The 26499-nt window shown below is 37.7% G+C and overlaps 1 protein-coding gene across 1 annotated transcript; it reads right to left on the bottom strand.

Moving 5' to 3' along the window:
* Positions 1–17938: 17938 nt before the first annotated feature.
* Positions 17939–25374, bottom strand: SYT4 (synaptotagmin 4). The gene is made up of 4 exons (XM_044383193.2): positions 25307–25374; positions 21539–22353; positions 19739–19859; positions 17939–18403 (listed from the first exon to the last, which is right to left on the bottom strand). Exons 1-4 carry the CDS (start codon positions 25338–25340, stop codon positions 18096–18098), a joined length of 1278 nt encoding a protein of 425 aa, XP_044239128.1. The 5' UTR covers positions 25341–25374; the 3' UTR covers positions 17939–18095.
* Between the last annotated feature and the right edge of the window lie 1125 nt (positions 25375–26499).

Below are 26499 nucleotides of genomic sequence, written 5' to 3'. Positions count from 1 at the left end.
AGCTTTTCCTCTCATCTCGCACAAATAAATTGTCCTAAATTCATGGTTTAAAAATAGTATTTGGGTCCTCCACTCGTGTTGGAATGAGACACTCTTCAAACAAATCTATGGCATGTTAAAATTAGGCTTGAAGGCAGCAAATTTTGTAGTGTTAAAGGAAGGTCCTTCTACCACAGCATCGGCTTTGACAAAGGCTCACTCACCATGGGATGGTTCCAAAAGGACAGGCTAGTTGAGCAGCATAGCCAGGGAAAGGTTAGAAATTAAGTCTGGAAGAAAAGCAGAGTGAGAACATCACAAAACTGATCGTAGGATTCTAGAATACGTTGCTTCAAACTCGTTTGACCCTGGGGAAGTCATGTTCCTTCTTAGATGAGCAGTTCTGAAACTTGGGGAATAATCGCAGTTAACACACAACTCCCAAATCTCAGTGGCTTTAACTACAGCAGAGAAGCCCTGAGCTCAACTCTGCATCCCAGAAGCCAGGAGCACAGAGCAATAGCTCCATCTGAAATATTACTAAATACCAACCAGGGCAGAGGGAAAAGGAATCCGGCAGAGTATTTCAGCCTCTTAAAAATTCCATGTCAAACAACAACACAATTTTTGTACACATTTAATTGGCCCAAATAAATCCTATGGCCTCACCCATCTTCAAGTATGTGGGAGAAGTGTAATCTTTTTATGTTGGCAAAAGAGTGGGAGATCAGAAGCTGGGAAGAGTTACCGGCTATCTTCTACCACGCCCTGGGAACCCTACTCCCGAGACCGCAGGTGGAGTGTGAGGAGGCAATGATCTACATGGGTCCCTTCCAGCCAAAAGGAGCCATGACACCAGCTACCATCACTGCCAGAAAGTAGAGTTATCTCCCAGAAGCCTTCAGGAAACAGGTTGGTTTTCACTTGATCAATTCTTTCATACCATAGCATGGTAGCACAAGCCAGCCAAAACAATTGAATAGGTTGGCTTACCTGATTAGCTCATAAATACCCATTTCTTCCACACCAAAAACAGAACCTGATCGTAATAAGAAATGGACAAAGTCTGTTTTCGTAAAGGGGAGGGAAGTTCCAGCCCTGGGAGGTAAGGTGTCAGGTGGTTCCATATGAAGAAGTAGCCTAAAATTCTGGAGTTTGAGGAAAAAGGGAAGAGGCAGGACAGTTCCTGAAATTAATTCTTCTTATTGTTGGTGTATGTAATCATGATGATAATTACAATTTTATATCTGGAAGTTCTATACATTTATATATTATCACACTTGATATGGTAAGAAACTATGAGACAGAAGTGACTTTCTTCGGAACTCCGAGAGAGGTGAAACCAGGCCCATGTGATTAACATCCGATACAGTCCCAAGAAACAATACACTTCATACAGAAAGAAAACCAAGAACTGAGACGTCCACTTGGCAGGCAGAAGATGGCAGGAGGGGAATTCTATGATTTCATAGCAACCACTCATCAAGATATACACCACACTACACCACTCCAAATTTATAAGCAACCCTGGGAAAAATATAGGACATGAAATTTAACTTTCAGTTTCAACTTTTGTGTCCATTTGCCTAGAATTAGAAATACATATTTAAAGAGAAAGATAATTTTTCAGTCATTTATTGAGATTACATTTTATTGGGAAGAAAGAAAAAATAAATACATCAAACCACCTGGTATGTGAAACTCTACATCTGTTTCCTTCATTCTTTGGTTAAAGACCAAACACAAAACTGTAGGGAAACAATAGCAAACAACTGTCAATTTATTCCGTATATACAGAATAATATTCAAACGCCTTAGTACATCATTCAGAGCCTTCCAAACTCTAGCCAAAACATACATTTTAACTCTCTCTCCCAAACACTTAACCCCCGAGCACAACGGATTTCTTGATAATTTTTGACAAGCCATGCATTTTCTTTTGTTTTACCCTTATTTTCCCTTGTATAAATGCTTATTGATATCAAACTTTAAAGTTTTAGCTTAAAGTTACTTCTGCAATGCCAGTAGTTTTTGTGTTATAATTACTCTGTCCATTTCCTACAATCCCGCCTTCCTTTATATCATTATCACAACATGGAACACATTCTTCCTGTACTTTAAGTCTTGTACATATGTCTACTTTCTTTTTGTGGAGGCCTTGAGGGCAAGAACCATGTTTTATTGATCTCTTGATCCCATCACTTACAATTCTACAAGCATTGGTATGCCTAACACTTTCTTTGATTTGAAAGAAATTCCCATTGCTTGTCCAGTATACCACTTGCCTCCAAAGTACCCTGCCATCCACAAGTATCATTTGCTACTTCTGAAACATTCCTGGATCTTTTTAAGACCAGACTTTTTAGATCTAGGTAACTGAGCAATTTCAAAATCACAGAGCCCTGGTTTAGCTTCTCAGAGATAAGAATTTGTCGACTCAAGATGTCACCATGATAATTTTGTCAAATACTTAACTCAAGCCAGCACTTTAGTGCTGGGAGAATACTAGAGGTCATCTGACCCACTGTCTCCACTTATAGGCAACAGGCGTCTACCCAGCACAAAGCTGGCATCTGCTTACCCTGGGATTCAGGGATGGTTGGAAAACATGTAGAGGTCTTAAAAGGGTCCTGCTAGTGTTCTTTTTACATGATGCCATAGAATCCAAAGAGAGAAAAAAAATCGGACTTATAAATTAAATCCAAAGGTGGTAGGGTAGCTCTATTCTTAAGATCTACCACAAAGATAGAGATGTAGTGAAAAGAAGGGGCATGTGCACTCCCGTGTTCATAGCAGCAATGCCCACAATAGCCAAACTGTGGAAGGAGCTGAGATGCCCTTCAACAGACGGATGGATAAAGAAGATGTGGTCCATATACACAATGGAATATTACTCAGCCATCAGAGTAATGGAATATTACTTAGCCATCCAACATGGATGGAACTAGAGGAGATTAAGCTAAGAGAAATAAGTCAAGCAGAGAAAGACAGTTATCATATGGTTTCACTTACATGTGGAACATAAGGAATAGCATGGAGGACATTAGGAGAAGGAAGGGAAAATTGAAGGGGGGGAAATCAGAGAGGGAGAGGAATCATGAGAGACTATGGACTCCATGAAACAAACTGAGGGCTTCAGAGGGGAGGGGGATGGGGAGATGGGTCAGCCCTGTGATGGGTATTAAGGAGGGCACATATTGCACGGAGCACTGGGTGTATACGCAAACAATGAATCATGGAACACTACATCAAAAACTAAGGATGTACTGTATGGTGACTAATATAATATAATATAATATAACATAAATAAATAAATAAAAATAAATCCAAAGGTAGTGCATCAGAAACCGGGGGCATTGCAGGAAGATTGTTAGTACCACAAGAAGAACTCATTCGTCTTCATTTCCACCACAGCCCCTTTGGGGGCTGTCCTGGGCAACGGCACATACAAATTATGGCCACAGCTAACTGGCAGAGTGAAAACCAGAAGGCCTTGGAAAAGGATTATCTGAATTAGGCTACAGGAGAGGGAGAATCTCTAGGATTCATCCAATTTGACACAAAATTAAGAGGCGAGAAATTTTCCACATGTCCGTGGAAGACAGGATTACAGTGTGACCTCCAGGCTCTGGAGAGTACCACACCGCTTGCACTGGCAGTAATGGTGGCCTGGGCCAATGGAACAGCTTCCAACAGGAGATATTTGTTTGCCGTCTGAGCACTGCCAGCAGAGCTGAGGCCAGGGCAGGAGGAAGCTCAATGTGACTTTTAGGGAAGACTCCCTGGAGACTGTGATGCTTCCAGAATGTCACCACAGGAAGAGCACCTGTCTAGCGAGTGGGAGCAAATGGCCGGTGTTGAGAATAGAGCATATGTGTGCATCTGGGTGATGTTTCCCAGGAGCTCTCACAAGCAGAAGATCATGTGGGGCTGGGATGGGAGATGAGCCAGGAAGGCTGGGACCAGAAGCATTGGAGGGAGGATCTCAACAGCTACTGCTTCTCACTGTGCATGTGATAGTCGTCGTCACCCTAACCAGTATGGCCAGAAAAAAGAGCATCTTACAGAGGAGCAAACTTAGACCAAGCAAAATGAATTTTTACAGAACTAGTGAGTGAAAGCTGACATTTCATTTCCTAGTCTTTCTGCAGTGGATTCTAGAGCTCTAATTCCCCACCCTCCCTTTCCCAGAGAATCAAATACCCTTACGCTGCTCTTCATCTGGCCAGGGGATCTGCCTTCCCATTCTCAACAATGCATTTATTTCCAAACCTCTGACTCCACTTCCAAATAAACTATACACCAAGCAAGCCAGGCTCTTCCTTTGTGATAATGCAAAGGGCAATGCATGAGCTCTTCAGAAAGCCTGAAATGTGAGGGACTGGAAAAGGATGGTGCCTTGCCTGTGTGCAAACCCAGCTCTGTGAGGTGGTTTCTAATACTCCGATCTGCTTGTTTGTAGGTTTCCCTAGTGACACTGCTGTTTACTCGGCACCTCACCCAAGTCTTGTTATCTATTAATTGAGGATGTTACGTTAACTACATCTCTAGCTTATCTGCAAGTCCTCAATTTCTATCACTTGTATTCTGATTTAAGCTTGAGATTTTGTAAGAGAGCCTTGCATATTTGTTGCCACTCCTGGAAACTTTAGGGCTGCAGGATGCTGCAGGATGGGGCATCTCACACAGGAGGGGGGAGCTGTCTGCCTTCAGCACCTTTAAGCTCACAGACCTAAACCCCTTCTGTTGATCTGTAAGTCTTTTTTTTTTTTTTTTTAAAGATTTTTTATTTATTTATGTGACAGAGAGACAGCCAGCGAGAGAGGGAACACAGCAGGGGGAGTGGGAGAGGAAGAAGCAGGCTCATAGCGGAGGAGCCCGATGTGGGACTCGATCCCGGCACGCCGGGACCACGCCCTGAGCCGAAGGCAGACGCCCTAACGACTGCGCTACCCAGGCGCCCCTGTTGATCTGTAAGTCTTATGTAACATAGCGTGTTATTGGGTAACATTTTCATCTCTTGCAAGTTATTTCAAATCACAACCCAACAGAGGGGCAGTCTCCTGTCACCAGGTGGAATTGCATCACATGCCGCTTTGCTTCTAGAATGCCCGTGACAGATTGAGCCTTTTCACCTTCGTTGCAAAGTGAGAGTTGTCAGTCGAAAGCAGATGACAGTCTTGTTCCAAAGGTCAGGCACAATTTCTGAGAATATTTTGTGCTTAAGATTCAGGAGAGAAAGTCCTGCATACAGTTGCCTTTCAACTTTTTTTTTTTTCCTATTTGAGCCTTCCAAATTAAGAAATTGGATAAAAGAGAAAATCGAGGAGCCCAAATTGTGTTTTCAGCTACTTGCTTTCATTCCTTTGCCAGTCTTCCTGATGGTGACTAATTAGGGACTCAGGCTCCGAAGATGCCCAACTATTGTTAAGTTGCAAATTGCTAAATACATTTTTAAAAGGCATCCTAGAAGGAGGTGGGGAATAAAGTCATGTGTTGAGGAAACAATGAGGAGACTGGCTCTTCTCATCCACTATTAGACATCAGAAAATACAAATCACTCCCTAAAGTATCCCAGGGAATCCTAACCTCCGGGTCTGTTTCTTTGCACTCCATGGATTCCAGAACTGCCACACAAAGGATGGGGTTTGGAGTAAAGAGGCACGACTCACAAACATCGAGTGCAAATTCAAAAACTTTGCTTTTAACATTTGTGGGCCTCGTTTCTCTCATGTATACATCTATTTAACAAATGTTGAGTCAAGTGCTCAGAAGGTATAAGACATGGGAATGAAGAAACTGAGCCATTACTCTAAGGTGGGGCCTCCATTCTGGCGGTTAGAGATGGAAAAATCAACAAATAAATACTTTCTCAGGAGGAAATAAGAGATACGGAGAAAAATAATGAAGGTGGAGGTGGGGCAGGAGATGGAGTTCACAGCAAGTTTCCCTGACGAAGGGACACGGAGTTTACCTCTGGAGGAAATGAAGGAACAAGGTACATTGCAATTTCGGGGGCTGGGGTGGTGCTTGCACAGGCTCTGAGAGAGCAGGTGTTTGACATGTTTCCAACACATGGAGTAGCATGGTGGCAGGGGAGACGGTGAGGTGTTTTCAGGGCCAGATGTGCTACAGGCTGCTTATGTGGGTATGAGAGAAGGACAGGAATTTAAGTGACTATATGATTGGGGACTGAGTACCTGGAAGCGAGGAAGGGCCATTTCCTGAGAAGTGGAAGACTGTGGTAAGAGGTTTGCAGCCGGCAGGGAGCGGATTCATTGTGAGTTCGCTTTTGGATGTGCTAAATTTGAGACACCAAATTTAAACATCCAGGTAGAATTCCTATATAAAGCAGACAGAAGGAAATGCCAACTTAAAAAAACATCTATACTCTGATTTTTATACATGAGAAAGAAATTCTTCACATCTCAAAAGAACATACTTTTAAAAATAGTCTCTGTAGCATGATACTGAAGAATGGATATGAAACTTAAAAATAGAAGACTTAAGCTCAAATCCCCCTTTCTTCCACTTTGGACAGTAAGCTATATAATGTCCCTGAGCCTCAGTGTCCTCATCTGTAAAATGGGCTCAAAAAATAACTATCCTAAATTATTCGCATGGCCTTTTTATTGACTATTTGATGAGTTAAAAGTGTATCAAGGTATTTTATAAACCAGTGTTGCTTAAAAGTTGCTGGCAGTCAGATGTCCCTGCTAAAGTTTCATTTGGTTTTGGTCTGCTGTATAGCTGTATGTTTGCCTTTTTTTTAAAAAAAGATTTTTATTTATTTATTTGGCAGAGAGAGACAAAGAGAGAGAGAGAGTGAGCATAAGCAGGGGGAGCAGCAGGCTCTCCGCTGAGCAAGGAGCCCGATGTGGGACTCGATCCCAGAACCCTGGGATCATGACCTGAGCCAAAGGCAGACACTTAACCAATTGCACCACCCAGGTGCCTCTGTATGTTTGCTTTTAAAACTTATTACATAACCCCACCTGAAGTCTACTGAGACAGAAACTTCAAGAGGCAGGCATGTTAATCTTTCCAAGAAGTCAAGGTGCTCAACTTTCCATTTCTCCTAGGTGTAAAACTCCTTACTCCAAATCTAACAAATACACATACTGTATTTTTAAAAATTTTATCTCCTTATATAAACAAGTCAGTATTAAATAGGATTTGATACACAAAACTTGGCTTTGTTAAAAACTTTCCTATCAGTATGTTCTTTGGATAACCCAATTCTGTAACAATTCTACGGCCATGCCTACAGGACAATTTTGAAGAGCATCACGTTTACCTTCAGAATCTACCATTCTTTCACACATTCTTTCCCTTTTCATTTGCCATCTTCCCTCACAGATAGGAGCCCAGGACCTCTTGTTCATGTCAACTGAGTGATTCACACTCATTCACTTCAGCTCTTAACATCTTACGTATCTTAAGTAATGTCAGGTAATATGTCAGTATATTCCACAGTGAGCATCTCCAAGAGTTAATATTGAATCCTAAGGAAGAAACAAAACAAAACAAAACAAAAAAACCAAAAAACAAAGTATTTCCGATAGGTAGCTATTTAAAGGAAGGCACTATTTTTAAATTTTTTATACCATACTCTTTGGGAAGTCATCTCTTTTACCTGCAGAGAAACTAGATCTCCATCGGTCTGAAGGAAAATGCTGAGGGAACATCGCCACAGCGGAGGTCAGTCTCTGAAGTCACCTGATTCTTTTATTTCTCATCTGTCATGTCTGCGTGAGAGCGATGAAGGAGCAGCTGGGAAGAAACCACTACAGAAAAAAAAAAAAAAAAAAGGCCCACGTGGGCCAAATGTAAGCTTGATTTCAACACTGTTGCTTCAAATTTCTCTACTGTCTTTTGTTTTTGTTTTTTTCTGGACTGTCCTTCATGAAAATGTGGAAGAATTGAATTGACCAGAGTTGTTAAGGAACTAAGTGATATCACAACAGAACTAAGTTATCTTGGGTCATACATAATCACAGGACCTTAAAATATTAGAATGAAATTGATTCCCTATGCTAATAATAGAGAATGGATTAAAACGATATTGAAACTACCAGTCCTATTTCAATGCAGCACTGTTTCACCCTGCCTCTCTATGATTTTTAAATTTAATATACATATTTCTATGATAATTAATATGATAAAATTATGAAAATAATTTGACATATTTTATGACAAAGTCATTATTACTTTTAGCAAAAAATCTGGTCTGTGGTTCATGGAATGACTAGTTTTTCTCTAAGTAGTGAAAAAGCCAACCAGCATGATATCTGCCTCTCCTTTTTTATTTTACTAAAAATATTATTACAAGTAATACTGAAATGCTTGTTACTAGTTTATTCCCACAAAATGTATCTTCAGAAAAAGGTTACAATGTTTACACTAACTCTCTCTGGACAAACATGACTGCCCTTGTGACTGGCTTTTGGGAATAAACAGACCCTGTTGCCCACATACTTCAAGGGGAGGGCAAATAGAATAAGAAAAGTCTTGATATTGGGGCGCCTGGGTGGCACAGCGGTTAAGCGTCTGCCTTCGGCTCAGGGCGTGATCCCAGCGTTATGGGATCGAGCCCCACATCAGGCTCCTCTGCTATGAGCTTGCTTCTTCCTCTCCCACTCCTCCTGCTTGTGTTCCCTCTCTCACTGGTTGTCTCTATCTCTGTCGAATAAATAAATAAAATCTTTAAAAAAAAAAAAAAAGGAAAAGTCTTGATATCAATATGGTATCCAGAAGTTCTACAGTGAATATAAAATAACATTTCAGTATACATTTGGGGGAACAAATTTCACTCTCTCTTTCTCTATTATGGGCTGAATTATGTCCCTTCCCCCCAAATTATATACTGAAATCCTAGTCCCCAGTATCTCAGAATGTGACTGTATTTGGAAATAGGGCTTTAAAGAGGTAATTAAGGTAAATGAGTTCATATGGGTGAGCCCTAATTCAGTATGACTGGTCTGCTTATAAGAAGAAGAGATAAAAACCCAGAACATACACAAAAGCCAGGTGAAGACACAGGAAGAAGATGACCATCTATCTACAAGCCAAGATAGGCCTTTGAAGAAATCAGCCCTGTGAACACCTTAATGTTGGACCTCTAGTCTCTACGATTGTGAGAAAATAAATATCTGTTGTTTAAGCTGCCCAATCTGTGCTATTTGTTACAGCAGCCCTAGCAAACTAATACACCATCTATCTTTTTTACATTCCTCAGAGTGCAAATCTATACACTGTCACTGTATAATTAAGTTGGATTGTTTGCTTCCATTATAATTGTTTAAATAAAATTATTACATAAAACTAATGATACTTAATGATGTTCATCTTTACAAATACTCCAGAAACATTTGCCTTAGTATAATTCTTTTTACAGTGTTGAAAAGTTAAGAAAGTAACAAATTTTGCTTTTGCTCCTAGTAACCCGTTCGGTACAAAGCCCCAGGGTTCTGCATGTATTATAGTAATATGCAGGGATGAATGCAGAGCTGCATTAACACAGCAATAAAGTCGGTTGACCAATAAAAGTGATGTTACAATTACTCCAAAATAAAGCATTTTTCTAATTTTATTTTAAATAAAATATTTTTTCATAGAGGTGGTATTATCTCCTTATTCCCTTGACCGCATCTACTTTCCTCATCATTCATGCCATGTCCACATCATGATGGTTTGGAATTTATCTAAACCATAATTCTTTCCCCCTGTTTTCTGTGTGCTTTGGCTCTGTCTTACCTTACCTAAACTCTGATTGCTCTGTCCCCCCAGTCCTACGACTTTTTCCATCGCCCCAATTGCCTCCATTGGTAAAATACAAAAGTTAATCTCTGATAAATCACCAAACTTGCAAACAATAGAAAAACAGTATCTTTCCTACCATCTTCATGAATTCACTGTAAGGATTAAATATTAAAATGGATATAACAATATGATGTAAAATAGAACTGTAAGCTTCTAGAAGCAGATGAACTACTAACAGATATCAATACCTATTTTAAAAGACTTGCAGTTTAATTTACTAGATTTTCTTTTTTTGCTTCTTTGGATCCAAAGAAGTTCAATACACATTTTTCTGAAACCCATCTCCACACAGAATTAATCATTCTTACCACTATCCTTCTATGCAATCTGGACATTGCGTTATGATGGAATTGTTATCAGCCCTTTTGTAGAGAGGGAGAAATTGAGACACAGAAGTATTTAATAACAAACAGTCCTTACACAGTTAATAGGAAATGAAGTCAAGATTCAGACCAAGGGAAACTAAATTTGGAACCTGTGCTTTTTTTTGGTTTTTTAATACATTAAGATTAAGAGATAATGAAAATAATTTATATGAAAAAGAAATTGACCTAATAAAACGATTTAATCAATTCACATTTTACTAACATAAAATCAAGAACTATGGAATTTTACTTACTAGAGACTGAATGGAAATGTTTCCTTTAAACTAGGAAAAGCACTTTCCAGTACATAGATAATTAAGCCCATCAGGTTTCTGTTAAGACCTGATTTGGCCTCATAATCCATCTCAGCACCATTTTCCACATAGGCATGACTGCTGGATTAACACTGGTATTCACAATGACGTTGAGTTGTCACCTCTGTGTCAAAGTTTCAAACATGAATGTTCAGAGAAATAAACAGAAGTTCTTAAAAACTTTTAATGGAAAACCCACATATATTCAGTTTCATTTTCTATCACTGTTAAAGAGAAAATGTTACGATGCTTGTTAAAATACCAGGGCAGACTTTATTCAAGATTATTGTAATAAGGGAGAGAGATTGAACTCCAATCAGAATACAGCAAAGATAACTGGGGATTTATAATCAATGAGCAAAGTGCAGGGTCAGTGGATGTAAGATTACTAAGACGAACTTCATTATGTATCAAGAGTAGAAGGATTCTTAATTAATTGGATTGACAGAATTCTTGCTAAAGGCAGGTCAAGGACTTAGCTATCAAAGATGGGATTGAGAGACAGGAGCAGATATCAAGTGTGGGGGAAGGGATTTTCAATAAACTGGCTTAGTAGGATTCTTTGCTAAAACTTGGTTCAACAGGCTATGGTTGAGGCATAGACAAGAAGAGGGCCCAAGCCTGACTAAAGTTTGGTCAAGGAAAGAGTCTTTGTTGTATGATCAACGTTAAGGAAGGAAGGAAGGGAGGAAGGGAAGAAGGGAGGACGGGAGGACGGGAGGAAGGGAGGAAGGGAGGAAGGGAGGAAGGGAGGAAGGGTGGGAGGTTAGAAGGAAGAATGAATGAACAAATCTAGGGAATTAATGCACCCATAATTTCACAGTATTTTCAGTGTTTGCCGTATGTCTGACATTATCACAGGAATTGGGAAAGAAGCAAAACACATGATTCTGTGGCAGCTAAAAAGCAGGTCAGTGTGATGCTTGTACACAATGAGGACTTTGTATTCGGGAGGCCCTAGGTTCCATCCCATCTTTGCCACTATGTGGTTCAAAATTAGATAAGATTCTGAAATTTATCTTTATCATCAGTAACTAAAGGAATATTACCCACATCTTGGGTTATGCTATATATTGAGTGACATGATATAAATTAGAGAATGCATTGTATTATTGTTTTAAATTTCAATCCAATAAATGTTTGCATTACCTACAACCATGAACAGATATGGGGGATTCAGGAATGCATATCACAGAGAGATTCCTCATCAGAAAAGAATTAAACAAGTAATTCCAAGTGCAAGGTAGTGGTTGTTAACACTAGAGGTAATACAGAAGCTTCACTAGTATCATCAGTATTCTTTGTGACTTGGGTCAGGGGGGCAATTTGGGGTTGAGAACTAGACATATTTTCCCTCCAAAGGTCATATGTCTCTATGGGTTCTCCGTTAAATGAATGGCTTGTCATTGTAGCAGAGCACAAGGCAATACTTTCAGTGTGCTCCTGCCTTCTCCACCTGTACCATGTGGACATCTGAGGTGCAGGCCTGGGCATCTACTTGCTTACTCGGATTTCCCAACTGCTCTCTGCATGACCTTGCATAGGCCACCTAAGTAGGTCCTTCAGGAATTTCCTGATCTTAAAATCTTTCGCTTCGATGAGCTTTGGTATTTCACTGGGCTATCTTTCATGTGTGTTATACAACCTTAATGTTAGGTTTTCAAATCATCCACAGGAAATATTCTTTTTTCTTTTCTTTTTCCGCATCCACAGTAAATTTTCAAGTGAAATCCATATCCTACTTGATTTTAAATTGTCTTTCCTTGAGCTCAGATGATGTCCTGTCAGGGAATACAGAATCACTTTAGTACTAGCTTAATGCTAGAAATTGCAAGTGTAAATCAAGTTCTAAGAAATAAACAATAAAACATAGTTCATCCCAAAACTAATTTGAAGAGTTTGGGATGTCTATTATATCCATATTCCTTCTCATATATAATAAGTTATATCAGAAGGACAAAGAAATCCTTTTACATCTTGTAGTGTCTTCTTTTCTACTAGTATTCCTTAACAATAGTGGTTTTTACAATTTTTCCCATATAATAATCAATTAAATTTGATTCAAATCTGACACTTATGGTGACTTACACCTTAACTAAATAAATATTCATTGAGCTTACTATATGCAACCTAGCTACTTTGGATATGTAAAGATGAATAAAATACATGAAGGCCTAATGTTATAATGGGAGAATAAATACATGTTCCCAAATAGCTATTTAAAATTGATGCTGTGAAGATTACTCTACAGCCATAAATCGGAATAAGGGCTTGCTATATATGCAGCCAGGGAATGATCTTCATGACATATTGTATAGCATGCCTTTGTTCAAATAACAAACAGGGAAATATGAATAAATGCAACCATTTGTTTATATTAAAAGTTAGAAGGATTAAATTATAACTTTTAAAAGTCATTATGTATGGGAAAGGAGAAATGGTTGACTGTAGAAACAGAAGATGGGCTGTTAATGTACTTTGTTTTGTAAATGGATGTATAGAAAAATGTAAGTATTACATAAGGAGGGCACATGTTGTGATGAGCACTGGGTATATATGCAACTAATGAATTGTTGAACACTACATCAAAAACTGATGATGTACTATATGCTGGTTAACTGAACGTATTATAAATAAATATTTCATAGAACTATAAAACAAAATTGAATTTAGAAATCAATTTCTTAAACACAGAAATAAAAGCAAACAAATAATTTGCTTTAATGAAAGAGTCGGTGGCATACTTACATAGGAACCATCTCAAAAGACCTTACAAAGCAGTCACCTAACTATATATTCTTGGGGAGATAATATGTTAAGAAAAATGAATTGTCCCCAAAGTGTGTTAAATATTATTAAAATTCAGAAATCATATTGCTGGTAGTAATGTTAGTATTATTACCCCTTTTTGTAAAGGGGTTATAAGTGGCTTCTATCTTATGCTTTTTTTTCTTAACAGTTTTATTTAGGTATATAAGTGGCTTCTATCTTATGCTTTTTTTTCTTAACAGTTTTATTTAGGTATAATTTATATATAATAAGCTGCACACATTTAAAGTGCAGGATTTGATAAATTTTGACATGTGTATATAACAGTGAAACCATAATCACAATCAAGAAAATGAACATACCCTGGGTCGCCTGGATGGCTCAGTCGTTAAGCATCTGCCTTTGGCCCAGGGCATTTGCCCAGGGTCCTGGTATCGGGGCCCACCATCAGGTTCCCTGCTCCGTTGGGAGCCTGCTTCTTCCTCTCCGACTCCCCCTGCTTGTGTTCCCTCTCTTGCTGGCTGTCTCTCTCTCTGTCAAATAAATAAATAAAATCTAAAAAAAAAAAAAAAAAAAAAAGAAAAGAAAATGAACATACCCATCACCCCAAAAGTTTCCTCCTGTTCCTTTTTAATCTCAGTCATGCTTCTCCATACTCCCCCTTTGAATTCCAAGTAAACACTGATCTGCTTTTTATCACTACAGACTAGTTTGCATTTTCAAACATTTTCTATAAATGAAATCTACATTATATATTCTACATTGGGGGGGCAGGGGAGATTATCTTGCTTCTTTAACTCAGTATAATTATTAAGACTCATATATGTTGCCGCATCTATCAGTAGTTCATTTATTTTCATTGTTCAGTAGTATTCCACCATATAGACAGATCACAAATTCATTTACCCATTCGCCTGTTGATGAACACTTAGGCTGAATACAATTTTTGGCTATGACATACAAAGCTGCTATGGAAATTCATGCACAAGGGTTTGTGTAAACATATGATTTAATTTCTCTTTGTAAATACTTAGAAGTGGAATGACTGGGTTGAATGGTAGGTGTAAGTTTAACTTATTAAAAAACTGACGGCTTGTTCCCCAAACCAGTTGTGTATTTTACATGCCTACCAGCAGTGCAGGAGAGACCTAGTTCTTCTAAAGCTACACCAACACTTGACATGTTCAAACTAAATTTCAACCACTGTCATCGATGTGCAGATTATCTCACTGTAGGCTTACTTAGCATTTCCCTAATGACCAATGACCTTGGAAAATCTCCTCAGTGTCTCTGGTTGCTTTTGGCAACTAAAATATATTTGAACACTTTAATACAAGGTCCAACTAACTCTTTTGACATACCTGTGCACCCTCCTTATATACTTAATATGATTTGCAGTAAAAATATAATGGCAAGAGATTCTAGTTGCATGCCATTTATAAGGCTGTTTTTCCAAACGTGTTAGCATGGAACACCTCCATATAGACTGATGTTATGAACAGTAGCTGATCCTCCAGTGGTGGGTCCCATAGTTCCCATTCACCTTAACTGGTATTTGATGGGAACAGTGTAGATGTCCTGAGAGATTTTTCTCCCCCTTTCCAAGAAGAACTAAGACTTCCGTTTCCACACCATTTTTCTAACCAGATCTATCTGATGCAAGGACATGGGAAAAATGGAAAAGAAAATAAAAGGCACTAATATAAAATAGGTAATGAAAGAGACTAAAATGAGAAATAAGATGACCAAAGAGAAAAAAAAAAGAGAAGAGTAAAGAATGGTGCTAGAAAATAGTGAAAAAGTAAATAAAATATGGAAAAGTGAATATATTGTAGAAAGGAAAAGTCTTGGGGTACATGGGTGGCTCAGTCAGTTAAGCGTCTGACTTTGGCTCCAGTCATGATCTCAGGGACCTGGGATCGAGCCCCACTCAGCAGGGAGTCTGTGTGTCCCTCTCCCTCTGCTCCTCCACTCCCTGCTCATGTTCTCTTTGTCTCTCAAATAAAGTCTTTTAAAAAAAGAAGAATGGGAAAGTCAAAGAATTTGGGCATTATCCCCTCTAAGGGTCTAGCAGATCCAGTTGCTGAGGACTTCTTCAAGACAGTGGTATGGCATGGAGGGAAGAGCATGGTCAGCCAAGAAATCCTTTTATTTACTATCCACGTGCACTTGAGTCAATTGCCTAAGCTCCTCGAATCTTGGTTTTTGCTTCTGTATTACAGGGATAATAATAATTGTCCCAGATGATTGTTACGAGGAGTAAACAAAATAGAATAAGATATATGGAAGACCTTGGTGCTGAATCACTAATGAACCCTATATTATGCCAGGAGAGCCATTCAGGAAACTCAAAGTTTAGAAAGAAAGAAGAGAATTCTTAGTACAGAGTCTATTGGCAAAAAGTTGGAGTTGAAATGGGTTGGGCAAAAGCAGCAATTTATTCATGTCTTACAAACATGGTCTTACAAACATCATACAGAGCTGGCACGAAAGAACAGACACCATCTCATACACCATGCTTCCTTCCAAATCACTTCTATTGAGTTACAACATCAGAACAAGTCAGTTACTGAGTTACACAGTTCTTCAAACATAGAGACCTCCCCATGAGGGTGGCTGGATTGGCTAATCAGACGAACAGTTAATTTACATGTTTCATACAGTGCAGGATTTGTTAACAGAATTCAAGATATTCACATTGATATTGTAATACATTATAAAACAGTGTAATTTTCAGAAGATGATGGGATCGCAGATGTCCCTGCCTGTTTCAATTCCTTTCTAGTTTTCCTTCTTTCTTTTCTTAAAAGTAGTTACAAAGAGTTTTACTCAACTTTTCACACTCAAAAACACTTTAAATTTTAAAAACTAAAAACTATTTACAAATTATTCATTGTAATTTTAAAAGTATTCGTTGTTGGTTTTGCTGTTCCACTTAAAAAAAAAAAAATCACCCTCCAACAACCATACTTTACTTGGTACCACCATTACCTTCTGGCTGCTGTGAAGGATACTTAGAGTTGACTCCTCACAATTTTTCAGAGCTCCAAAATATATTCTATTCCATGGCCCATGATACCAAATATACATACAATAAATAGGCCTTCTGACTTCCCCAAACCACACACTGACTACGATTCCTTTCATAGAAATGCTGTGAGGTGACGTTCTGGTGGATAAAGACAATGATTAGAGAATATTCTTTTTTTTTTTTAATCCCAAAGTCATCTTAAAGCACAAAAAAAGAGGCTGACTTCGATCTTTGTACATACAGGATGTAAAACATTTTCTTTACATTAGGCATAGTCATAAAAAGCATGTATGTTGTTTTGAAAATGCATTGTCATAGAATTTACAAACACTGTGATATCAAACACATTCTCAAAAACGGCTAAAGTACTGACACAAAACCTGACTCAAAATGTAAATTTTTCAGTAGACTTTATTTCTAACTTGCATATTTAATAATTCGACTGTACCCAGTTTCACTCTTATGCTCTAAAAACTCAAATATGGTGACATGACCTCAAGTTCATCCTTTCAAGTAATCCCAGGGCGCTGCTTTGCTCAAGCAGGTTTTCATTGAATTTCAGAGCCCTGGCACTGGCAAACCATACAAGACACAAGTCTATAAACTGCTCCACAGACAACAGCTCAAGACAAATTAGCCTAGGAAAGATAGTGAAACATACTTTGTTGTGCTAATTTGACAGCCTAAATAGATTTTGTGTGAAAACGTGTAAATTATATTAGGCTTTGCTGTATAGCTATTTTTCAGGCATTACTTAGTTGGTTTAAGTGATGCTTTCTATCTGGCAGTGGTTAAAACTTCAGTCCTATCTGTTTCTTTCCAAATAGCAGCTGAGTCCTTCCTGGGGGAGGACAAGCTACACGAAGACTTTGTCATGTCCTTTCTGTGGACGAGGGATGGCCCTGAATGCACACCTGCATACTATACATATTTCCTTCCAGAAAGCTGCATTTCTAACTGGATTTCTAGCTGAAGTTTATTTCTTTACCCACTAACTAATTCCACAATTTCACAAAGGTAAACGGGGTTTTCTTAGACCACACTGATGTTTGTGAAGGGCAGTGAATAATTCAAGGCCGCGGTTCTTATGTGAGATCGTATTTTCCAACAATTTGACTCACATATAACCTTAGGAGGGAGAAAAATAATATTTCAGCCACAGTGTTCTCAACTCAGCCCTTTAATAAAATGATTTTTCAGCTTGTTCACTGTCCTTTTGAAACAAAACCAAGTTACTCCTTATATAATAATATTGTATCAAATAATTACAAACTAAAGAGAAATGACCATATACTTTTAAATGCAAGACAACCATTTGCACATGACATAATGAATAAAAACAAACTAGAGAACATTTCTTTAATATCTTTGGATTTAAAGAAAAATTGATTTCCCCGTCTGAAGAAAAATGGATGAATTTTCATAAGAGAAAGCATGCTTTTCATTTCTAAATCCTAAAAAACACATTGCTTTCCAGTGACATGTTCCCATGAGATCATCACCTCCTAAACCACATCCACAGCTTGGGACTGCACTGCTGGATTCATAAAATGCTTGGCTACTCTGGCAACCTGCAGAAGAGATTGAATACCTCATGAAAATTTATCCAACTTCTTGAATATTGGGGGAAAATATCATGATACACATTTACAGTTACTTTCTGGTCCGCTAATTCAATCCATTTCTAACAACAACAACAAAAGGGCAGCTTATTGTCACAAGCTTGCAATCACGTATCAGGGAAAAAAAAAGAGAAAGAAAATTGCTCCTTGCCTAGTAGAAATCATTAAGTTCCAACTCACCATGGCTAGGACGCTACCCATCACAGAGCATATGCCACTTGGCAATTTGTCTCCTGGGATAGTCACAGATCTCTTTCCAGTGCTCTCCACCTGTTCCTTCCGCTGCTGCTCCTAGGACCAACCGCCCTATTACCTCATTTCTGGATCCCCTTTCAGAATCCAAAACCAGAAACTCAACACTTATCTCTTCAAGACCCTCACAAGGAATATCAAAGACAAACAGTTCATTGAACACTGCATTGGGGGTGCATTTCTTCACATGAGTCTTCTTTTTCGAGATTCTCTTTTTGGCATGGTACAGGTTCACTTTCACGTAGGGATCTGCAATGGTAAACGACAGACATTATACTGGCAGGACCTGGCTGGAGAGTTGATCTCAACATAATGGTGCCCTGAGAGATCACTGCATGCCAATAAAATGAGATTGCAATGAAAATGAGTCAGAACAAAGTGAAAACATGGATCAAGCCTGGCCTCTCTACTGTCAACAAATTGAAAACAAGTAAGAATATGCAATGTGAAGAGAAAACAGTTCTAAACCTCAGGATGGGAAAGGAAGTATAATGGTAAGAGGAAGAGATAACATAAAAAGAATTCTAATGGCTCATTCTGATTACATATAACTCAGTACAGAAAATAAGACAGAAGAAAAAAACATTAGACAAGACCTAACCTGCCTGAGTTGTATGACTTTGGGTGAGTCTCTCTACCGCTCTGCTTTTCTGTTGTACAGGCATTTAGAATTCACAATGGCAATGTCCTTTTGTGCTTTAAATTCTGTGCTTCTTTAATCACCAGCTGGGTTTGCTTCCTGTTTTCCAGTGTTGATCTTCCCCGTGTCACCCTTAAGGTGTGGATTTTAGGATCATGCTACCTTACCACACATTCAATTATATTATTTCTGCCTCTTTCCGGCTGAAGCATGTGAGTTCATTTTAGCTTCCTAATCTAAACCTTTAAGATCATGTGTTTAACTGCCATTGTTAAACAACAGTAGTAATAATAATAGAACTAGAAGTTATTTAACGAAGTATATCTTTCTAGTCTTCGCAATCCCCCTCAAGGTAAGTATTATTACATCTAGTTTGTATAGAGATTATGAAACATAGCCAAGATCATATGCTAAAATGGAAGGGTTAGACTTGAACTCAGATCATTTTAACCCATAGGTCATGTGTTCTTTTCACTATGAGATACAACAAGGAATTTTTTTTTAATTGGTCACAAAACTAAAAGCTAATGCTTAAAGCAGATACATAAGGAATTAAAGGAAAAATAATAAAAAAAAAACAATAGAAGTGTAAGTGTGGGCAGGCTCACCAAAAATACTAAAATTAAGAACTCTTTTCCCGAACTATTGCTATATTTTTGGCAATGACCTCTCACCTCAGCATTTATCACTGCTTTCTGCTTCAAACCCACACAGTCAGACATCTACCATGGATTAGCAATGGCTTAGATGTTAGGACTATGTTCTTTTTCTTGCTAATGGTATTGGCTCACATTGTTATTTCATTAAATGAGAAACAGAAAAACAATCACATCACTTGTACTTTTGAGTAAAAGGTAGACAAAAATCATGTTGGTTGCTAACTATTTTGCCCAAAGTATTACTCACTTATACACTGAGACCGAATTTTTCAGAAGCATTCTTACCTGAAAGTCCAGACACATCAGACTTAGGCAGGTGTCGAGCTTTTAAAACAACCACGGTGAGAGTATTTGTAGTGGACTGATAGCAGAGAGAGATGAGTAACTCACCCCGTCCTGAAGACTTCTAAACAAAGAGAGATGTGGTATAAGTATTTTTATTATTATTTTTTGTTTTGAAATTTGTACTTACAGTAATATTTTAAAGCAATATAATATTGTTATTTAAATGAAATTTTCCTCCTTATTTTTATTTTAATATGCTAAGAAATTCAAGAGTAACTACAAGCGTTTGTACAGTACTATCACCTTCTAAAAACAACTGGCTGCCATCTTGTGGTGGTTTTAGGTGCTACAGTATGTTAAAATTTGTAAGGAGTTAGCCACACCCATTACTAGAAATCTTTAAAAGAATATTTAGAGTATAGCCTATACGGAGGTGTTGGTGTTGTTTGTTTCTTTTGCTTTTTAACTAAATAACCACTTTTTGAAGTTATTAAAAGTAATAAAAATTGTCTAATCATTTGAATGGATCTGTGTACGGCAAAATGACAGTTTGATTTCAATTTTTTAAAAAACACTGATATTACTGGAATTTGAATTCAGACCAACTGAAATTTATTCTGACTGCTACCATCTCCTATCCCACAGGGCTGATGGAGTTAAAATTCTCTGTCCCCAGCCACCACTTTTCAAAGTCCTCATTCAAATCCAAGAAATGAATTAAGTTTTGGAGGGAACTGACCCAATATTCAATGCTTTGTTTTTGGAGAGCATCATAAGATCCTTCTTTGTATACTACTTAGATTTTATTTGTACTTTAAAGACATTAGGTAAGAAGACCAAGAACTCAAGTTACAAGTTTTACCTGATACTAACAAAATACAAACTCAGGGCTAGATTGTAACTAAGAATGACGGCTGGCCAGAGCTCCTAAAACTTCAATCTCTATACAAAAACTGACATGGGGTCATTATATGAATAAGAAATCCAAGAAGAATAAAAGCAGGGAATAGATCTTTATTCCTAGTGTGCCGCTAAACAGCTTGGTGTCTCAAACGAGCTACTTAAGTTTTTGAACCTTGACTTTTCATTAATTTCAACAAAGAAACAAAGGTGAGCATATGGTATTCTATAAGATCATGCCTTATAGAAACAAATTACTGTGAAGTACTACAGTTTATATCAATTGAGAGCTATATTTAAAGGGGAAATAGGATTAAATTTGATATCTTATCATTGTCTAATAGTCTCAGAACTACTAAAGCAGAATAACTACAGAGGAAGAGTAACTCACTTCTTGTCATACAACATAGTGATGAACATTTACAATTCAATATGAGGTGATGTCTCCTCCTTGAAAAGCAATTCCATGAAAAGTCAATACAACTTCCAAATCCTCAGGATAAATTGATTTAATTTTAAATTTCAATTTCCATTTCAATTATGCTGACCTTGAAACATCTTTGTTAACTTGTTTTATGAATAAGAAATATTTGCCTGCATTTTAGGTTAAGTGGCAGTCCTAGTCAAAATACTTATGATAGAAATTAACAGAAATATTTATATAAGTGTTATTTAAGTATCCATAAAGGATGCCTATTTATTTTATATAATTAAAATATTTTAAGCATTTCAGTTGTGGATTAAATTTTCTTTCATCAACTTTATTCCCTTGCCCCCCATTTGATTATGAATAATAAGTAAACATGGTAAAGATGATATGTATAAAATCCTCTAGACACAAAAAAAGCTACGTAAGAGATTGTTTATATATAAATACTTTAAGCACTAAAAATGAATTACCCTAACATTTCTTTTGATAATCTCTCTGTTCATTAACGTTTTTCCATCAGATAATTCAATTCCTGCAAGAGGAATGAGGACTTCTCCAATGATATCATCTCTTGAAAACCTGTCAAAACTCAAGATTGTGAAGTGCAAGGCCAACTCTTGGATCTGGGTGTAGAGGATCCCATAGAATGTAAAGGTCTCGTCAAAAGCTGGGTCCAAGGTCTTTCTCAGAACTCTGGTTTTCACTTTATGCTTCTTCTCTGGGAGGATCGTCATTTTGATGTACGGGTCAGAGGTCATTGACTGCTCATCCATGGCCGGCAAGCCACGGGCTTCCTTGATATTCACCACAAATGCTTTCTTCTCAAAGTTGTACTCTAAGGAGAAGAAGAGGGTTCCCAGCTTCTCCTGCTTCTCTTCTGAAGTAACGGAAGTGTTAGACTTTAAGCTATCAGGGGAAACAGCCTCTTTCTCCCCTTCTGAAAAGAGCTTTGGGGTCACATTCTCCAGATCAGAAGGGCTACTAGCTTTAAGGTTTGTTTTGGGAAAATTGCCATTGAGATCTCTCTTCTCAAGGTCAAGATGCAATGAATTCTTTGGCACAGCTGGTTTATTCTTTACTTCATTTTTGTCATCTGCTCCAAACTTCTTCTTGCTACTCAGATTTTCAGGATAAATATCAACTCCTTTTAGTACATGCACAAACTTATATGGCGGAGTCTTGTTAGACTTGGATGATTTTCTCTGACAGCAGATCCATGCAAACAGAGAGACTGTGAAGACCAGGCCAAATGCACTGAAGATCCCCACCACTGTGGGGATTTCATCTGAAAAATCAAATGACCAATAACATATATTAAAGGAGCAGAGCTGAAGATATGAGCCTATTTGAAAAGTATGCCGGAGCTGGGAATTGCTGTAGGTTGCACAGATTGGATTACTTTCTGACTGTTCTCTGTATGAGTTATGTACACATTTCATATCACCTTTAGGAATAAACACATACACTGTGTGACACACAGAAAAAAAAATACACACTATGATAGAAACTTCTTCATTTCAGTAGTTTTTTCATAAATAAAATGAAAAGATGACACTGGGCTTAGGTCAGGGATGAGGGATGCTAAATGACCCTGACCTACCTTTGTTTTCTCAGATAACATGAGTCAACTACAGCATGATAGGTCAGTACTAATTTCATTATGCTTTCTTGACATTTTGAGGCTTTCCAGAAGCATCAATTTTTACTGACTATGAAACTCTAAATGCACATTCTTCAAATACTGAGAGATTTTGTATTCTTAGTAGCTCATTATTTATACCAGATTCAAGCAGGAAACATCTAGGGGCTAGTGGTTCCAGGAATTTTAAGAAATGGAGGAACATTATCTGCTATTATCACAAACTCATCAGTAATTTCCATCCCAATTATGGAACACTGGTAAGAGAAACGTTACATATATTAGGGAAAAAAGAACAAAAAAAGATGAACAACATTATATAACTTATACCACTGCAAACTCCTTGTATACAGACCCAAAATTTCTCAAATACTGAATTATCCAAAGTACAAATTAATTATACCTAAGTGGGATAAAAATAAAACAGTGGTTACAAATGAATAACACTCCTTAACATGTATTGAAAAGAGTATAGATAATTTAGAGCTCTATTTTATGTAACTGATTTTTTTTCTAACATTTTTCCACATGGCAAATGGTAATAAAATTGAACTTGGCATTCTTTCCTTGAATGAAGGCACATTAAATTACTGACGTTAGGTAACACTGATTATGCATGAAGCTTATCATGTCCCATATGTAAGCATATTCCTCCAACAAATGATTAGTAACACTGTGTAAGTAAAAGCAGTATTGCTGTATCTGGACACAGTGCATCGATAGAGTCAATGTTTAATATAATCATAGTGAATACAACTAAGGTAATATTATCTGCATTTAGTTTCATTCTTATCTATTTTTATCCCAAATAATGAATAGTAAAGTTAGAAGTCCCAGTCAGGAAAGGGTTAAGCCTTGTTTGAATAACCCCTTAAAGAACAATCTTTTGTTACTCCCTTTCCCCATCCCCCCAAATCTTCTGCCTATTTACTTCATAATTTCAAAACTAAACTCAAAGAATATAAGAATCAGTAATGACAAGAGCAGACATATATAAGATTAAAAAACAATAAAAAATTCCATAGTTTAATTAGATCAAGAAACTGATCATGTAAAGATGAAAAATAAACCTCTGAATTCCCCAAGTAGAAAAAGCAGCGAATGCCTCAGAAAAAGAATGAGGCGAGAGCTAAAGATAATCAGCTAAACTTAGTATCAGCTTTTCAGTTTTTCCTCCTATTCAAGTCTTTGTGGGGGGGGGGGGGGATCCACTCCTGGACTCTCTAATAATCTAAGGCCAGGAAGCAAAACCAAAGTCATTAACTAAGGCAATTCTTTAGCCAATGCGAGGAGAACAATAAAAGCAATAGAAAATGATCCCCCCTCTCTTTTTTCTAAATAGACTGATGGCCCAAGCTAGAACATATTTTTCCCTAGCACCATCTCTGAAAATGCCTCAGTATTAGAAAATTTCTTATTTTCAAATCAGAAATCGGGAATAAACATCACAACAATATAAACTCAATCACCCAAATGGAAGGCTGTAAAGGAAACTCATTTCTGAATATAATGTCACAGATTGTCTCAATTCAATACTTAAGTCACAAGGCAAAATATTCAATGTATCATGGAAAGACGCATGTACTCCCTGTGTATTCTCTACTGATAAGGTCTTAAGCTTTTGAGAGTAAAGACTTCAGTCATTTCACTCAGTTTAATAACAATTATCATGTACTCATAGATATCATTCCTTATTCACAAACTTCTATAAAATTTCCTCTTTTATTTTTTTGAATACTTGTAAAGTAGGTAAAACTCCACCTCTTGTCTTTGGAATATAATGGGACCTAAAACTGCTACTTTTTAATTTGAAGTACATCTGATTTTATTTACTGAGAGAAGGAGAATGTGCCAAAAATTTGGTATAGGAAAAGGGAAATTAAACTGGAAAACAAGATTCCTAATTCTACTTTCCAGTAGCTTTTAGTTAACTGTTTGACCTGCAACACTTCCCTCACATCTCTGGGCTTTGGTTACCTCACCTGTGAAACGCAATGGACCAAGCCAGTTCATTTCAAATATCACTTTAAGCCTAGCATCATAGGATTCTGTGTCTTCCACTAGCAACATATTTCAAGGATACAAGAAAAACAGAGCAGAGAAAAACAACCTTATCGTACACTCTATATAAAATATACAACCCAAACCCCCAACATACAAATTATTTTATACCGAGATCAAACCCTTATGTAATCACAGAAACATTGGCTTCTCCTGGTAAGTTAAAAACAGATTTACCTACAAATAAAAATCACCTACAGAATTAATGAAACCAACAACAAACAACAGACTCCCTTTCCTTTACTTAGCGCATGCTGCAATTTACAGAGCTACCTGAACGTTTAGGAACTTCTTGGATGTAAAATCTCCCTAGCAGAAGGCGATTTTAAGGAGAAAGCAAGGAAGGAAGAAACAACAGAGAAAAAAAAGCCAAGATTGCCCCTTTACAGTTCTCATTTTCTTTTCAGATTAACTACCTAGGAAATCTATATTCAACGTCTCCTGGAAAAACAAGAAGAAGAAGAACAACAACAACATCACAGCCGACCCTGGAGTATTCAAGAAACAGCCGCAGTTATAAGTTGAGTAACTTGCTTACCAAATTCTTCCCGGCTGGTAGTGATCGGAGCCATTTTTTGCTGCGTGTTCTGTCCGAGGTGCTGAACGGATAACTCCCTGGCTTGATTCACTTGCCTGGATCTGAAGCGCCGGCTTTCCCGAGTGCTGAAAACAACAGCGCAGAGCTCAGGGGACCTGCGCCGGGAACGGGAGGAGGCAAAGAGGGAGGTCCACTCGCCCTCGCACAGTGATTTGCCACCCCTGTTCCTGTTTTGGCTCTTCTGAGAAGCTCGTCTCTGAGACTCTAGACGTGGCTGAAACCCGAATTGACGCAATCCTGACGCTACAGGGTTGAAATCAGCACCTGCCCTCCTCCCCTCCGCCCTCCAAGCCTCTCCTCTCCTTCTTTCTTCCTCCCTTCTCTCCTGAGGATTCAACACATACTCATCAATTATTTTAACTGTTGGACTACTGGAGATTAGCTTTGCTATTCTGTGGGGACTCAGAGGCACATGGAGATGAGCCCCCAAACTCATTCCTGTCAGTTTCTAATATAAAATCTTCTGATCATCAAGATCAGTAAAAGCGTGTCTGTGAGTTATCAGAATAATGCAATTTACAGAGATGATTTAGGGTAACAGTGAGACGAGAGAAATTTCTGCATCAAATGAACATTGTGACATCCAGAAATATGTTTCTCGCTTTCTAAATTTTTCTTTGATATTTTATAACTATGTTAGAAAAGAATCCACTGCACACTGATCCATTTGAAATAAGACAACAGTTTTCCCACCATAATCACTTATTTTCTAATAAATAGTCTAAATGTTTTGCTGATGCTGTTGCTCCATCTGTCTGTCAGCTCTCTTCCCTTTAATATCTGACATTTGACCAGTTAAAGTACTTAGGAACAGATGGGAATAATCCCTTCTGTATTCAGACTCACTCTCCGTTATGACTTTTGCATATAATGAGACTGCTTCTAGAATGACATTTCTGGTGAAAAGCCCTGACTTCTAATAGGATTGTGCAAAATAGTTACAAGAGTCAGACCAACAATGAAAATGAAAGAACTGATAATTATTGGTTATTTTTAAAGGAAACTATTTTTTTCTGAACTGCTGATATTTCTGGGGTTGAGGAACTGGAGACTATATGGTGTCAGATTCTGTTTAATTTTAATCTGAAGAGTGTGCCTTTTAAAACAAATGTTTAGCAATTTTCCAAAGGAGA

This window comes from Ursus arctos, unplaced genomic scaffold (assembly GCF_023065955.2).
Source record: "Ursus arctos isolate Adak ecotype North America unplaced genomic scaffold, UrsArc2.0 scaffold_17, whole genome shotgun sequence".
NCBI classification, from domain to species: Eukaryota; Metazoa; Chordata; class Mammalia; order Carnivora; family Ursidae; genus Ursus; species Ursus arctos.
Note: the sequence above shows the minus strand (reverse complement) of the source record. Positions and strands in the feature narration are given on the sequence as shown.

Bases quoted from the DNA above. Each gene is read 5' to 3' on its own strand.
- SYT4 (XM_044383193.2), bottom strand. From the start codon at position 25,340: ATGGCTCCGATCACTACCAGCCGGGAAGAATTTG. The intron at 19,860-21,538 runs GTAATTCATTTT...CTCTTTGTTTAG, and splicing joins TTATCAAAAGAAATGTTAGG to AAGTCTTCAGGACGGGGTGA. The intron at 18,404-19,738 runs GTAAGAATGCTT...TTACCATTGCAG, and splicing joins TGATGTGTCTGGACTTTCAG to ATCCCTACGTGAAAGTGAAC.